At 31.2% G+C, this 16248-nt stretch overlaps 1 protein-coding gene across 1 annotated transcript in view; it reads right to left on the minus strand.

Moving 5' to 3' along the window:
* Positions 1-16248, minus strand: part of LOC140672097 (disintegrin and metalloproteinase domain-containing protein 10) — a 56743-nt gene that overhangs the window by 4042 nt on the left and 36453 nt on the right. Inside the window, exons 5-11 of the mRNA XM_072903942.1 lie at positions 4303-4546; positions 3530-3655; positions 2683-2870; positions 973-1113; positions 743-867; positions 305-433; positions 3-171 (exon numbers count right to left, since the gene is read on the minus strand). Coding sequence (XP_072760043.1) covers positions 3-171; positions 305-433; positions 743-867; positions 973-1113; positions 2683-2870; positions 3530-3655; positions 4303-4546 — 1122 coding nt within the window. The remainder of the gene's footprint in view (positions 1-2; positions 172-304; positions 434-742; positions 868-972; positions 1114-2682; positions 2871-3529; positions 3656-4302; positions 4547-16248) is intronic.

The following is a 16248-nucleotide window of genomic DNA, read 5'->3' on the forward strand; positions in this document are numbered from 1 at the left end:
ACCGGTAAAGCATCCTTTTGGCGAACGTGCTTTGCTGTTGAGCACGGGATTTATGGCGTTCAAGCTGCACGGGCTGAAGCGATTGTTGTTACGCTTGTCACCACTGGTAGCGCGGGCGAACATTATAAAGTTGCCATCCTCACCGCCTGGCGTACATTGTTCCGGATCGTGCTGGATAGGAGGACAATGAAACATGTATAATGTGTAAGCTGTCACTTGTATATTGACGGAATTATACATGACATATAACATCTCGCGGAATGTGGAACGTGTTCTAAATGCGATTGAAGCATATACTACGTACCGGCGAGCCAAAGTTGTGGCCGATCTCGTGAGCCAAAGTAACGTGAGAGACCGCAGGCGGTACGTGCTTCCCGTAATTTAATAGGGTCACTATGCCGGTGTTGAGTGACTTCATGCTGCCGCGGTAATGCTGCAACGTTATTTCATTATCGATTATTTTTCGTTAACGTTCGGTCAACGATGATACGTCGCAATAATACGAGTTGATCGAGAATTTATGACGTCATTAATCGACAATCATAGCATTTCTATCAAAGTAGATGAGCTAATAGATCACCCTGTAGCAAAGACGAGATTGTACTTTAAATTTTTGTATATTTTATATTTTTCAAATAATTATTTTATGTAACACGTGTTAAAAATTTAATTATAAAATAGAGAAATAATAAAATCGTTTGGAGAAAAATGTATCATCTTCAGTTTTTTTGTCTGTACTTACCCCGTTCTTTTCACATACGCCGCCGGCGTTCTTCAAATCGCCCGTCCACGCCAAACCCAGGGTTCCCATTTCAAAGTCACGATACGTGAACATGTAAGCCAGGCAGAACGCGTCATAATCCTCCTCTATAACGAGGCAAACGTCGAAGCATTATCAGTTCAATCTCTTCAGTCTAACATATCGACATTATGCCACACATTGGATTTTAACATGAATAATAATATCCTTACCTGAGAAGAGCTCTAAATATTTCTCTACGCCGTAATTGCTTGGGAAACGATAAGTAGGATCATTCAGCGCATCCTTGCTGTGCACCTTGACACGTTTTATCATAAAGCTGATGTTATCCGGCCGTCCGTCTTGATTGAAGTCTGAAAAGAAATATAACGTTGTTTACAAAAATACCGTTATTTCTCATAAACTGTATATTCATCAAGGAACTGAATAATAATTCACTTAAACTCCGTATTATTCTAGTCTCGTTTCTTGCTCCTCTATGTTGACGATTCCCATGTGATTACCGTTCTCTGGTCCAAACAGAATAATTTGTGTATAATGCAGAACAGTGTGTTATACGTAATGGAACAGTACGATAATGAAAATACCGTATGTAGAAACAAACAACATAGTGCATATATTTCGCAGAGATGTCACGAGTATATATAATAAGAAAAAAATAATTATTATTAAAATAGTTAAGTATTACATATTTTTATACATATATCAAATATATTTCGCACAATGTTAATTTTTATATTGTAAAAAGAGCTAGAAAACATAATCTTCATTGTATTTTATTTTTATTCAATAATAAAGACTAAAATATATATCTCTTTCTTTATTATACAATATTATTATTATTATTATTATTATTTATTAACAACATTAATCAACATTCTATTTTATTTCATTATGCAACAAATATATGGATATATTCATTATAAATGTATACTACTTGTTCAATATTGAAAAATCCATTATAATTATTATTAATCAACATCCTAGTTTATCATTACGTAACAAATAAATTGATATATTCATTATAAATGTATACATATATTTGTCCGAAATCAAAAACCAATAACAGTATCTAGAGAAACGAAAAAATAGAGACAGAATAAAATATTTCGAAGGAAATTCGATACTGGAAAATTGTTGTATTAATCTTGGAAATTTCTTTTATAAGGATAATTCTATCTTTTCAGATTACACATAAGTTTGTATTCGATTGGAATTTATCTTATATTTCAAATTAGATTTGATATCATTGCAGAGATTAGTTTTAGACGACACATATTAAACTGCATTATATATTACGTATATGTATGTATTATATTAGATATATTACGGAAACTCTGTTTTCCTTTGTTTACTCTGATTAATTATTCATCTTTTTGTCGGTTTTTCGTAAACTAAAGTTTCGGCTAGTTCCATTCGTTTTTAGAGTAATGCAATAAAGTATTAACATATTAAAACTGAGTATAAACGAGAGGAAAATAAAAAAATTGTCTCGTATATATCAATACATCAATGTCTAAAATAAAACAAATAACTATTGTTTTACTGTTATCCTTTATACAAATGCAATGTTATAAAACACGTTAATATAAATACAAATTTAAATAATTCAATAAATGATAAATTCAATGATTGTAAAAATCAAATAATAACTCATTTTCTTGTGATTACTCATCGCACGACAAAAATTATAAAATTCCAGAAAATTTCTGCAAAATTTTCCTGCAGAATTTTTTAAGAAAGTCTTTAAACTTTCTCGTTTTTCTTCTCAATATTTTCGCTGGCTACTTTAAATTAGATTCTTCTGACATTTTTCGTATTCTTCTCGACAGTTTTCAATTTTCCTGACTTTTTGGACCCGCGAACGAACCTGTTACATCATTTTCTCCGCACGATATATTACTATGAAGAAAAACACTCACCCGTATGTTTGTAGATGGAGTTGACTCTCTGCACGTGCCTCGTCATCACCTCAATACAGGCTTCCTCCGTGCCGTATCGCGTGAAAAACTGATGGTCCGCTTGCAAGTAGAGCATGCAGGTAGTTTTCCGGGGATCTACCGTTGCGCGCTTGTGCAGATGCCTCGCGATCCGATCTCTGTTGCTCACACTACGAGGACAGGGGAGAGAAATAGGGCCGCTTTTATTACGCGATGAAAAACGCCATGCTTTTCTCACACCTGAGTTTCTAACTCCGAGCGTCCGCTCGTCCGAATTCTATTTTAACTTTGCGATGTTCAATTCCAACCGTGACTTTCGTTTCCAGCACTTCACTAATGTTGAATTGATCCAAAATAAAATCAATTATAGCATTCCGTATAATGTTGAAATTGTTCGATTCTCCGTTTCTTATATAATTCAATCAATCATTTAAAAAAACATATAAATCATACGTTGCATTCGAGAACAACGAAAAAATATCTACGATGTATGTATATATTTGTTGCGGGCTTAAGTTTTCGAATTTTTTTTATACTCTTCGATAATTCTTCATACATATATGTATGTAATAAAAGTTTTACTGTTTATATCTATATTTTGAATATTAAAAAATATATTAGATAATAATTAGATAATGTAAGGAAATGTACGAAAAATTAAATACAAAAATATAATAAAGATATGATTTATAAGAAATAAGGATATCAAATATTAATAGCAAATACTTTTTTTTAGAATTATTTCGCCATAAATATAATTAAACGTCATTAATATTACAATGAAAAGGGATTTAGATATATTTTTTATTAAAAAATGCAAAATACTCACTCTATGTAATCATCCTCGTTATTCGTTTCTAATGTGAACACCCTCGCGTTGTTTTTCTTCGAGTAGAGAGCAACATGTTCGCCGAGCAAGGGCTCGTAGAATCCCTGAGAGTTGTTGTATCTATATCTGAAGAAAGAGATAACATATATCGTGAAGTTTAAATTTACGTTTAAAATTTGCAATGTGAAGACTGACATGGAACGCGTATAATATATGATAATCCTGGCCAGCAGAAATTTTCTTACACGTGTCTAAATTATAGCATTATGGCATTTGCCAACAATATAGAACAGTAAAAGTGCGCTCAAAAATGTTAAATAAAAGTTAAATCTTTACTTAATTTTAATTACATGTATTATAAAATATATGATAAATTATAACAAAGAAATTTTCGAGAAACTATTATTTCAATTTATATTGACATTGCCATTTAATTTTTAACGTACTGTTAAAAAGTCACTTGTAAATATTAAAACATTTTACAAACTAAAAAATTACATTAAAATGTACGTCCATGACATTTATTAAAAAGAAAGATATTTCGAGTTCTGGTCTCCAGAGAGATAAAACCTACATGAACATTGTCTTGTTTGACATCATCCAAATTAAGAGACATAGTCGACCTGGTTTAACAAAAATACATCAAACGGAATAACATGGAAAATCATCCATGAATTTTAATCCTATTACATAATCTAAAAGGAGATTTACGTCGTCGTCGGTTTACATTGATAATGCTTACTATTCAAGAAAACGACTCATGACAGACTCACCTATCGAAGGAATCACGGAGAGCTCCCTCTTGGTGTAGCTGATGACTGGCACACGATGCACGTGGCGGGATAGTAACGTCGGAAGTACGATAAGCTATGCTGTGATAGGGCGGCGACGTGTCTTCATTTTTATTCAAATACCTGCTCGTCGGCTCGATGTAATACTCTTCGAATCTGGTCACGATGCTACCGTCGAATAGACCATCTTTCGTAACAACGCCCTGCACTATGGCGCTCTCGTCTTCTGTAAAGAGAAAAAAAAACCGACGCCAGTCAATAAGACGTATAATCGAATTAATCGGGAGAAAAAGAATTTCCTTTTATAATATTTATTTTACATATCGTCGATTATTCATTAATGACAATTTTTAATATTTTTATAGAAAAGAAAATAAATCAATCTAAATAATAAATGAATATTTTAATAATTAATTGATAATATACATATATTTATAAATCTGTAATCTCTTTACATGTATATTTACAATTAAATTATAATTTATAGACACTAACAATTATATAATAAATATACTTTCATCTTTTTGCATAAAACTTGTTTTTACCTTCGATTTAACGTTAGAAATAATTAGTAAAAAGTATAAAATTTAAATATTCTTTTTATATATGATATATATTTTTAATAAATATATATAAGTACTTGTTTTATTTTATATATGTTACTTTCGTATGGTCTTGATAGATGTGGTTTCAGTTACATATTTAATAACATTTCTTCACGGTAATCCGACTTATTTTAATAACGCTCGCAAAAACTAAGAGCGCTAAATTCATTATTAATAGTTTTTGCAAAGAGGCGGATTCATGTTGAATGTATGCGATATAACCCCGCGAGTTACCTTTTAAATCTGCGAAAATACGAGGGCGAACCGCGGCGGCAGGAGACTCGTTCCCACGGTGCATATAAAGTTACCGCTGAGGTAATTATATTTGTAGAACCTTTATTTCGTGTCGCTGTGCTTTCATTATTTCTTATGAAATTTTTGCGACTTTGCCAAAGTTAGCCAAGGCGTACGGCGGAAAAGAAACGCTATAGTAACTTTTCGGACGGAATTAGAATAGATTGCCGGGTATTTAGAATACGGCGACGAACCCATAACTTCGTTTCGCTTTGCGCAATTTCATCTTCATCCGAGCAACTCAGCTTCCTGAACGAAACGACAGATTTCCGTGGAAATTTCTTGGAATCGAAGTTTGCTGTCACAGCGATGAGCAAGAAATTTCTTTCATGTGTACTTGCGTTATTATTAATCTACGATATAATTTTATGCAATTTGAGTCACAAAATTAAGTACACAACTTGTCAATATTATGTAAATATTATGTAAATATTAAAATTCAATTGGTAAATAATAATTCTGCGGCAAAATAATTCTTTTACGGCAAAATAATATTGATAAATAATACAATTTTTGATAATTAAAATAGTTTTGATGTGCTAAAGGTTCTAGCCGGATAAGCATATAAAAAGTGCTCCCGACGAATTTTCAGATAATACTTGGCCTGCCATTTTCTCATTGTAAAAAAAATTTTTTCTCATAATTTCAGCTTCTTAACTTTATTCTTTTCTGAGTTATCAAGAAAAATGTCCTTTCTAGTTTTTAATTTTTTTTCTGTAAATATTTGAGATGACGCCATATTGATATTTTTCTAAATACTTTTCAACGAAAAATACAAAAAAAATATATTTTTATTAATCTCGAATAAAAGCTCAATTAAAAAAAAAAGACTGAAATTAAGAAATGGCTTTTTAACACGTTTCTTTCGAGGTTCAATCACCAAACTTTTATAGAATACTCTTTTTGTATGTCTTAATTTTTTTCAATTTTTTCAAGTTGGTGCAACACGATGAAAAAAAATGAAAACCTTTTTTTATTATTTTTTGATAATAGGACGGAGAATTATTTATTTTTCTTGTAATAATTATAACAGTAGTTATAATAGTAATAATAATAATTGTAATTGTTATAATTATACTGCAAGATAGAAATATTTTTTATGCAAAAACAATTTTTACAAATACAACTTTTAAATTGTTTTTGCATAAAAAATATTCCTGTCTCGCAGTATAATTATAACTATTACAATTATTATAATTACTATTATAATTAATATAAGAAAATAAATAATTTTCCGTTCTATCATCAAAAAGTAATAAAAAAAAATTTTCTATTTTTTTCATCATGTTGCACCAACTCGAAAAAACTGAAAAAAGAGAATATTTAGACATATAAAAAAAGTATTTTACGAGATATAAAAGTTTGGTGATTGAACCTCGAAAAAAACATGTTAAAAAAGTAATTTCTTAATTTCATTCTTTTTTTAAAAATTGAGCTTTTATTCGAGATTAAAAAAAAATTTTTTTTGTGTCTTTTGTTGATAAATATTCAGAAAAAAAACCGATATGGAATCATCTTAAATATTTACAGAAAAGAAAACTAAAAACTGAAAATTATATTTTTCTCGATAACTCGAGAAATAATAGAGTTAGGGAGCTGAATTTTTGAGGAAATTTTTTTTACAGTGAAGACATGATAAGCCAAATGTTATTTGAAAATTCGTCGGGGTCACTTTTAGTATGCTTCTCCAGCTATAGCCTTTATTGAATTTTTAATAGATTGATTTTAGATGAAAAGTTTGAATATTTTCATCTTTTAAATGAACTCGTCTTTTGAGTGTCCAAATATACTTCATTCTACTTTATTTGTTGTTCTTTTAACCCAAAAGGATTAAACTAATTAAGCACACAACTATGTAAATATTAGAATTCAATTGGTAAATAATTCTTTTTGCGGCAAAATAATATTGATAAATAATACAATTTCTGATAATTAAAATAGTCTCGATGTGATAATTTGTTGATTTTTAATAAATTAACTTAAATAAGAAATTTGAATATTTTCATCTTTTGAATGAACTTGTCTTTTGAGTGCCCAAATATACTTTATTTTACTTTATTTGCTGCTCTTTTAACCCAAGAGCATAGGACGAATCAAGTATGACAATATCGAAAACGGTGGAATTCATCTGGAAAAAGTAGCATATCCTGAGATACTGTAGCTCAATATATACGTACCTTCCTTTCAATATTTTTGTAAAGACTTGCAGATTGGAGGAAGGGGGGACATGCTGAGAAACTTGGACGTAGAAGATGAGGAAAATCATGATCTTTGAGAATCGCCGCCTCTTGACTCGAAGAGAGTTTCCCGGATAAAACATGGGTGGATTCCAGGAATTCCAATCGTCAATCATAGGCGATATTCTAGACTATTACTAGAGAGAAGATAAATCGACCAAAGTGCTATCACAGAGTCGGAGAAATTTACGACCGCGTGTTACTTCCTACAAGTAATTGTTTGGATCCCTTTAGTTGCCGGCGCGCAGCCGATCCGTAAATTCACTCCTCATAGTAATCGATACTCTATCCTTCTCAATAAAAGAGACAATCGCAAAAGAGGTTTTTCTAACATAGTACAATTTGGCTCTTAGCTGTCAAAAGAAAACAATTTGCGCATGAATAAAAAAGTGCATAAAAAGACCTAATTGTATTATTCTTTGTATTTCAATATAAATTTTAAAATTAATATACTAAATATTATTAGATAATTTATTATTAATTTGATAATTTGATATTACAGTTAATTAGTTTAATTTATATTAAAACAGCAAATTCACTGAATTTGTCACATTCCATGCGCGCGTTACTTATTTTTAAACATTTAAATATACATATAACTTTAATATAAAATTTATTTAGTTTAAATTTAAAACTAAAAGATCCCAGAGGGCTACGAGAATTAATATCAAGATTGCTTTATTCTCGGGTGTACATCATTTTTAAAGTCTATGTATTCCAAATTCTTTTTGCTTTTCTTACTATATTCTTTCCATATTCTGCAATTAAAGTTTTGGCAAAACTATGATTTGTCGTATCACTTTTCTCGCAATTCTTTAATATTATACACAATTATGTAAATTAATATTTCTATATAATTATACATCGCGAAATAAAATTTAAACTAAATTTTAACTAAATTCAAATTAAATTTTAAACTAAATTTTTAATTAACTCACATATAAGATATAATGAAAAATTTCGTCATCTATATTTACATGCCTGCAATCTAAAAATAAAGATTAAAAGTTTTAATAATTTCAAACTTCTCTCCCTCTCTCTCTCTCTCTCTCTCTTCTCTCTTTACAAAATTCTAAACTAAAATACTTAGCAATTTTGAAATACTATGAAGACATTTACTCCTTTCAGACTGCAAGAACGTCGTCGATTAGAATCCAGGAAGGAGAGAAAAGCGCGATATCAAAACTTAGCAAATTCCAGGTAAAATTCCACGGTCAATTTCTCTTAAAAAAAAAAAAAAAAAAAAAGTGCGAGAATCTCCTTTCCTCTTTCTCTATGAAGTTTCGCGACTAATTCGATCTCATTTCTCGCGATAGCGTAAGCGTGAACGACGATTCCCTGCGGACGAGTTGAAACGTAATCGATGTGGCGAAGGCATCTCTTTCTCTTTCTTTCTCTCTCTCTCTCTCTCTCTCTCTCTCTCTCTCTCTCTCTCTCTCTCTTTCTCTCTCGACGGTAGATTGCCAATGAAAAGTGCACTCCCGTGAGAGGCTCAATAGCGAAGAGAGCAAAGCTTGGAAGATGAAAAGGGATAAAAAGTATACGCGCAGGAAACATGAGGAAACTAGGCTATCAGATTAAATTCGGTCATCCTGGCTTTGACACAGGTCGAGGTCAGATCTTTCGATCTGACTGTGAATATAACTTTTATATGACAACAAATTATAATCGATATCTCATGTATCTCTGAAACAATGTAGCTCGCTCCAAAAAAAATATAAATTATAATAATATTGATAATAATATAATAATATTATATAATTTATAATAATATAATAATATTAATTATTTTGAGGTAATTTTTTAAATAAAAGCATTATTTAACGCTCTACAAGCGTTACATAAAGATAATCATATCATACGCTTCATCGATTTACATATTTCGAAATACATTTATTAGCGTATAAAAAAATCCAATGTTTCAATTTTGATTGCTCTTTTAGGGTATAATAATAATTATGATGCTTCATTACCGTTCAACTCAGTATATCCTATTGTCAAATAAATAGTTTATTATATAAATTATTTTAAAAACAGAATTTGGAAAATCAACAAATTACAAGCGCGGTAGTCGAGCTTTTGATAACATTTCATCGAGTTTTTTTTCACGTTTGAACGCTCAAAGTGAAGAACGTGGCTTAATCTGCAGCGAACGAGCGTGAGAGTTCACACAAGTGAGAGAGCAAACGAATGGATATTCTTTTTCCTAAAAGAACGGATGAAGATAAACGGAGAACACGCAGTAATTACATGGTAATTAACAAATACACTAGAAAAATACTAATTACACACAAATACCGTTCGTACCAAGGTGGCATTAAAGCGAGGAGTAACAGCAAAAAAACATCAAGGATGTAAAGAAACAGGGTTGAAAGAACGCTTTTTCTCCGATAATGAAGGATAGAAAAAAATAAAGATGAACAAAATATAGTGTAATTAGATGGTAATTAATAAATACTTGAGTTAAGTACTAATTATACGTATATAAAATGAAAATTTGTAAATGATTAAAAGTAGACAAGATAAAAGCAAGATAGTAAAGTAAAAAATAAAAAAAAAAAAAAATAAGAGAAAGTAATAAGGATAAAAAAATCATAAAGGATAGAAAAATACAAGAATTTCGGAAAAAGAATGTACTACGTGATTTCTTTCCTATAGTAATATATCTTTCCAGTCAAGAATGTGAATGAAAATATAAATGCAAAGAACGTGGAAATTAATGAACATATTAACAAGAATAGAAATTACAAAGCGAAAAATATGAAAGCTGAAGCAGCCTATAAAGCAGAAATTATAAGAGCAGGAAACAACATACGCGAGTGAAGGAACAAAAGTACGGGGATTACAAAACTGTCCGCGTATGACCGCCAGCGGTGTGCCCTTTTGATAGCTTTTGTCCAGGACGTCCAGACTACCGGCTGCTCGAGAGAGAAAAAAAACATAAAGGAAGAATCTGCGACCTGCGGCTTAATTGAGTCTCATCCCGACGCGACAGTTTGGACAGGCGTAAAGCGGATAAAGTAGATCGCGCACGTCGACGGGAAAAACAAAAAAAAAATTGATACAAAAAAATATAGGACACGTGTTAGACCGCGAGATACGTGGAAATAAATAAAGAGAAACTGGAATGCACGATCAAACGTATGAAACTTTTGATTGTCATTTCGTCACGTGCATCGCAAGATTTTGCAATCAAAATTCATAATTATAAATCCCTTTTCAGAAAAAAAAAAAAAAAAAAAAACCTCACAATTTAACCGACAAAATAAAACAAAAGTTATGCATAGTTTGGCGCGACATGTGTTATCTTTGCAAACGCGAAACTTGATCTGGCTACGAAACTACTATTTCGCAAATTCTATTTTCGCGCAACATCGTTCAAATATATACATATGTAGTGCTTTTACGACACATATGTTACGTTGACCAGATCTCGCCTTGAGTGCACCCGCGATAGAAATCGCGGTGTTAAACCCGCGTCACAATTCGCTGCCGACGCATTGTACGTACGTGCACAACTGTATTCCGGCTGTGGTATATGTTGGCGATTTATCAATTATTCATTGCGGCGTTCCGCGCGTTCGCGAAACATTATTCAGCGTGGTCGCAATAGTCAAATTCCCTCGTTACACGTTTACATAGTTTTACTCGCCGACACGAAACGCAAAAGAGAAACATTTTCCTCTTTCTGGATCAACTTCGAAAGTATAATCGCAGGAGAAAAAGCTGATTATCGTAGTGACTTTGAAATAAAATACAGATAAAAGATGAAGGAAAAGTAAAAATCGAAGAAATAAGAACAATTGATTCCTTTATATACGCAAAATTGGCAAAAATGACATTGCCTTCATTTTTTGACAAACTTTGAATATATCATAAACATATAATATAATATAGATAATATATGTGTATATGTAAAATATTTAATAATAAAAAAGTGAAATAAAAAATAAAAAAATACCTAGTTAATTACATTTATAAATATTTTCTATACATTAACATTAATTATAATTATAAATCCTTTCTAAATTAAATAAATTGATAGAGGAGACGGAGAAAAAGTAAAATAAAAAAGTGGAATTCTAAAAATCAACTTTCTAAAGTAATTTTGAAGGAAAAGAATTATTCAAGTCTGAACGATTGTAAGAGTCAGAGCGGATGGAGCTAAAAAAAAGGACGTGTACGTGTGAGGAAGAAGTGAGCTAAATTCCCCCTGGGCAATATTTCGAATATAAGGTGAGAGAAAGAAAAAGACAATGAGACACACACATACACACGCATACAAAGAGGGAAAGAGAGAGACCGAGCGTAGGAGGGTCGTAAAGAAAAAAAAAAACCGATAAAGGCGTGCGAGATACAAAAAGAGAAAGCTATCGTCGATAATTAATGAATTATTCATGTTCGAATTCGTTTTTATCACGCATTGTAGCGTGTTTTCGTTCATACTTATTCATCGACGGGCTCATCCGACGATTTGGTGCTTCCGTGATATAAAACGTTCTCGTTGGCTAACGGCCGTTTGAGAGCGCGATTTAATAGACTCTCCTCTCTTCACCAATCAATTCAGGACGAAATTCAAGCCTTGCATTTTGCATTTTTCAAACTTAATACGCTAAAATTGACGTTCCCTTGGCGGAATGAGATAAAGAGTTCCTGTAATTTTTTTACTTCGATGTAAATATCGTGTGTTTGCTATTTGGCTCATTGAAAGTTACAAATAAAATATTACTTCGTAATATAAGGGAAAAAATTATTAATTAATATATACACCGGTTGATAATTTCGTTCATAATTTTCTCTTTGCAAAAAATGAGAATAAAAACAATTATTAAATTATTTAATTTCAATGACCGCCGTTTAAAATAAAAATGATATTAATTTGTATAAAATGTCGCATAAAAAAAATAATAAAAAACTAAGATGCACAATATCATTAATATTTTGCGCGGCAAGATACAGTGAGATTGTCTGCCGCCGGCGAGAAGAGAACAAAGCAATGTCAGAAAGATGCAAACGCACATCTCTCTCGCATCTAGAGATGCTTAATTCTCGCAAGAGAATCCGCGTAGCAAGCGAACCGTTTGGTTCCGTGTAATCCCGAGAAGTGGCAGAGCGAATCTATGGAAACGGAACGACTGCCCTAATCGGAGGGAGGAAGAACGAAGAAGAAGTAAAAAAATTTTAAATAAAGAAAAGTCGAAAGAGAGAAAGGGAGAGAAAGGGAGAGAAATGCAGAATACGGGGAATAAAGGTGGGAAAAGCGGGAAAGAAGAGGGAGAAAGGGGACGGTACGGGGATGTGCGATCCGGAAAAGTGCGGCGATAAAAGGGATGAGGCGAAAAGACGCGCTCTCAACCGGAGAGGGATGAAGAGGAGCTTGGCAACCGGGAAAGAGAGCAGTGTCGAGGAGGTTTGCGAGGAGCTTTCACGGAGGAAAAGCTCTCTCGGACTCGTTAGCGGAGAAATCCAATTTAGAACGCTGAACGGCTAACGGATCGGTTCGGTCGTAGCGCGTTCGACGCGACGCGTCCGTCGATCGCGACGGCACAATGCTACACGCACGAGAAAGCGCGACCGAGTTACGCTTTATCGATCAACAATCGGATTATGATAGCGGAGCGACGATCGCATTGATTTCAATTGACGTGACTTAGCGTCCAGCCCAGTTTTCACACAGGCGAGAATCCAGACTGTTTCTCTTCACCTATTTTTTTTCTCCCACAAAAATGTTATAATTCAGAACGTAATAACACGTATGATAAATTTAAAATTTATAAAACGTATGTATTTACATATATATGTATTGCATATACACACACATATAAGTATATATGAATATTATATATGTATAAAATATAAATATAATATATTTCTAAATATTTATATATTTAATAACTTACGTCCTGCTAAACTCTAAATGTACATTTGTATGTATAATCATTTAAATCAACTTCAAAAGTATAATTTTCTTCTTTCTAATTAAGTATATAAAAAGTTTTATTAGTTAAAAATTTAAAAAGTCAAATAATGATCTGCAATGTAATGCAGTAAATGAGTAAATCATCATTACATTCACTCAAAAAAATGATCTTGCAACTTCAACAAAATTTTCTAGGTGTAAAAAATTAACTGAAACAGATAAATTATTGGCAAATACTGTGATACTGCATATATTTTGCGCTTAATCAATTTAAATGACAGAGACAAAATTTATATCTGTACTATTAGTGTAATTTAGACGGAAAATTTTTCTGCGATGCCTATCTTTAAGGCCTACTGTCAAGGACAATTATATTTGTGATTAACATTTGGCAATGGGATCTAAATTTTCTATTGCTAGAATATTGCTGCTATAAATTCTATACGTGACAAACAATATTCTAAGAGATACAAAAAGTAGCGATAAATTTTAATTGAGACATCTAGAAATCTATCTATATTAGCAAAATATTTTTTTGAGTGTTGTTGCTTCTTACTTTCTATTATAAAAAAGCTGCCAATTTGAGAAAGAATTTTCAGTAATTAATTAATATAATCTATTACTGAAAATTCTTTCTCAAATTGGCAGCTTTTTTGCAAAAGAAAGTAAGGAGCAACAATTATCTTAAAATTTATAAATTGTCTTCGATTAATTCCGAAACTCTGGTTCTAGATATTTTTATTATGATGTAAAGTTACCAGCAGCATGGTAAAATCATTTTTATGTGAACGCAAGCTTTTTGCTTTTGTTTCTTCCGTTTTATATTCTATTATTTGGCGCTCTGTTTAACTCCAATTCCCCGTAAAAGCGGTACATATGGATGACCAGTTTCGGCCGATCGTACAAAACGTAGACATAGAGTGAAAACTCGCACGACTGCTACGTCGAAATACACAGTGAAAATCGTGGCTGCGTAAAGTGGTCTTTTATCGGCGACTCTTCGCACATATGTTGGCATTCGCAGAGCGATATACAGCGAATAGTACTTGAATATCAAATTGTTTCACAGTCCGACTACAATGTCGATGGCTATCTACTACCGTGTAATGTTTGACAGAACTGAGATAAAAAGACTATATAAGACATTTATTTTGAATACACAAGTCCAGTTTCGGATTTTCAATGACTACTACTTACGCTGCTTTATACTTTTTCAACCTTCTCATTCACAAACATCAAATTTCGAAATAATTTTGACTTACACTTTTAATAAAAATTTTGTTAAAAACGATGTTGAAGCGTAACTTACGTCTTGCTAAACCTCAAATGTATATTTATGTGTATAATAATTTTCAACTTCGAAAGTATAATTTTTTTCTTCCTAATTAGGTATATAAAAAGTTTTATTGTAGTTAAAAATTCAAGAAGTCGTACAATGATCTATGTATGTACTGTAGTAAATCAGTATCATAATATTAAAAATTACGCTATATGTCTAGTCTTTTTCAAGATATATATTACAATCTACTGCCCTAAATAACTCTTCGTTAAACCATTCCCAATTCTCCATACAGCAATCTCTTTGAGATTGAAAAGCATATCGTAATTTTCTCATCTTACTCTTGCCAACCGATTTATGCTTCGCATAAAATCCTGGAGATGTAGCCGCTCTATTAACGTACTTGTTTGAGCTATTTTTATGTTTCTGAGAGTTAATTATTAATCTCGTATAATAAAAAGAAAGAGAGAGAAAGAGAGAGAGAGAAAGAGTAATTAACTCTTACTAGCAGAAAAATAGAATCTTTCCAATGAATAAAATTAATTGCTCCGTCTACTGTACTTGTATTAGATATGCACACATACTGAACGTATTTCTTTGCGTTGTCTAACTAGGATTAACGTAATCGAAGGTAGTATCTATTTCGTCGGAGAGATCGCGATACTTAAGCAAATGAGCGTTGGTTAACCCTCGATTGACCTATTGTGAATTAATCGCACGGAATAATTGTCGATGTTTTTTTCTTGCAGCGCAGCGGCACAAATCACATGTTCCTATACGAATATGTCTACATCCCAAGTACTTTACGGTCTTGTTGATTTGCGAATCTGTCTCGATTATCGATTTTCCAACAAATAGAATTGTATTAAACATAAAATAAGGTAATGATTCAATTTATGAAACTAGTTTCATTCAATATCTCAAAAATGTTTCGAGTTAATTATTCAAGCATAGACATTGCAAACAAATTAAAAGATGGAGATGTATTGATAATCTATTTCTATTTCTATGATCACATGTGTGTGAATATATATATATATATATATATATATATATATATATATATATATATATATATATATATATATATATATATGTATTTAATGTAGCAATAATATACATATAATTTTAATATTTTAATTTATATTTTAATTTTATTAATTATTCACTAATTTTATCAATTTAAAAACAATATTTATTAGTTAATGGCAGCTACAGCAGAAAAATGTCTCGATAATATAATAAACATATATTACCGCTTGACTGATAATTATGCATTCTTTTTTTATTCTACCAAGACATCGCGATATAATACATATATCACATTTATTATTATCGATACCAAATTAACGCTGTCTATTATTACCACATTGGGTAATCACAATTGATTCAGTAGTAAAACAGAAATAAAAACTAGATTACTTCAGTTCAATAATATTTAACAGTAACATAAAAAATATTATATATATTGTATAAAATAAATATAAAAAGTAAAGAATAAAAAAATGTATTTTACATTGATTATTATTGCCTGTTCGTATTTTTATATAAATAAAGTTTATTTCAAATATACATATAAATATATATAAAAAT

Source organism: Anoplolepis gracilipes, chromosome 12, assembly GCF_047496725.1.
Source record: "Anoplolepis gracilipes chromosome 12, ASM4749672v1, whole genome shotgun sequence".
Lineage (NCBI taxonomy): Eukaryota > Metazoa > Arthropoda > Insecta > Hymenoptera > Formicidae > Anoplolepis > Anoplolepis gracilipes.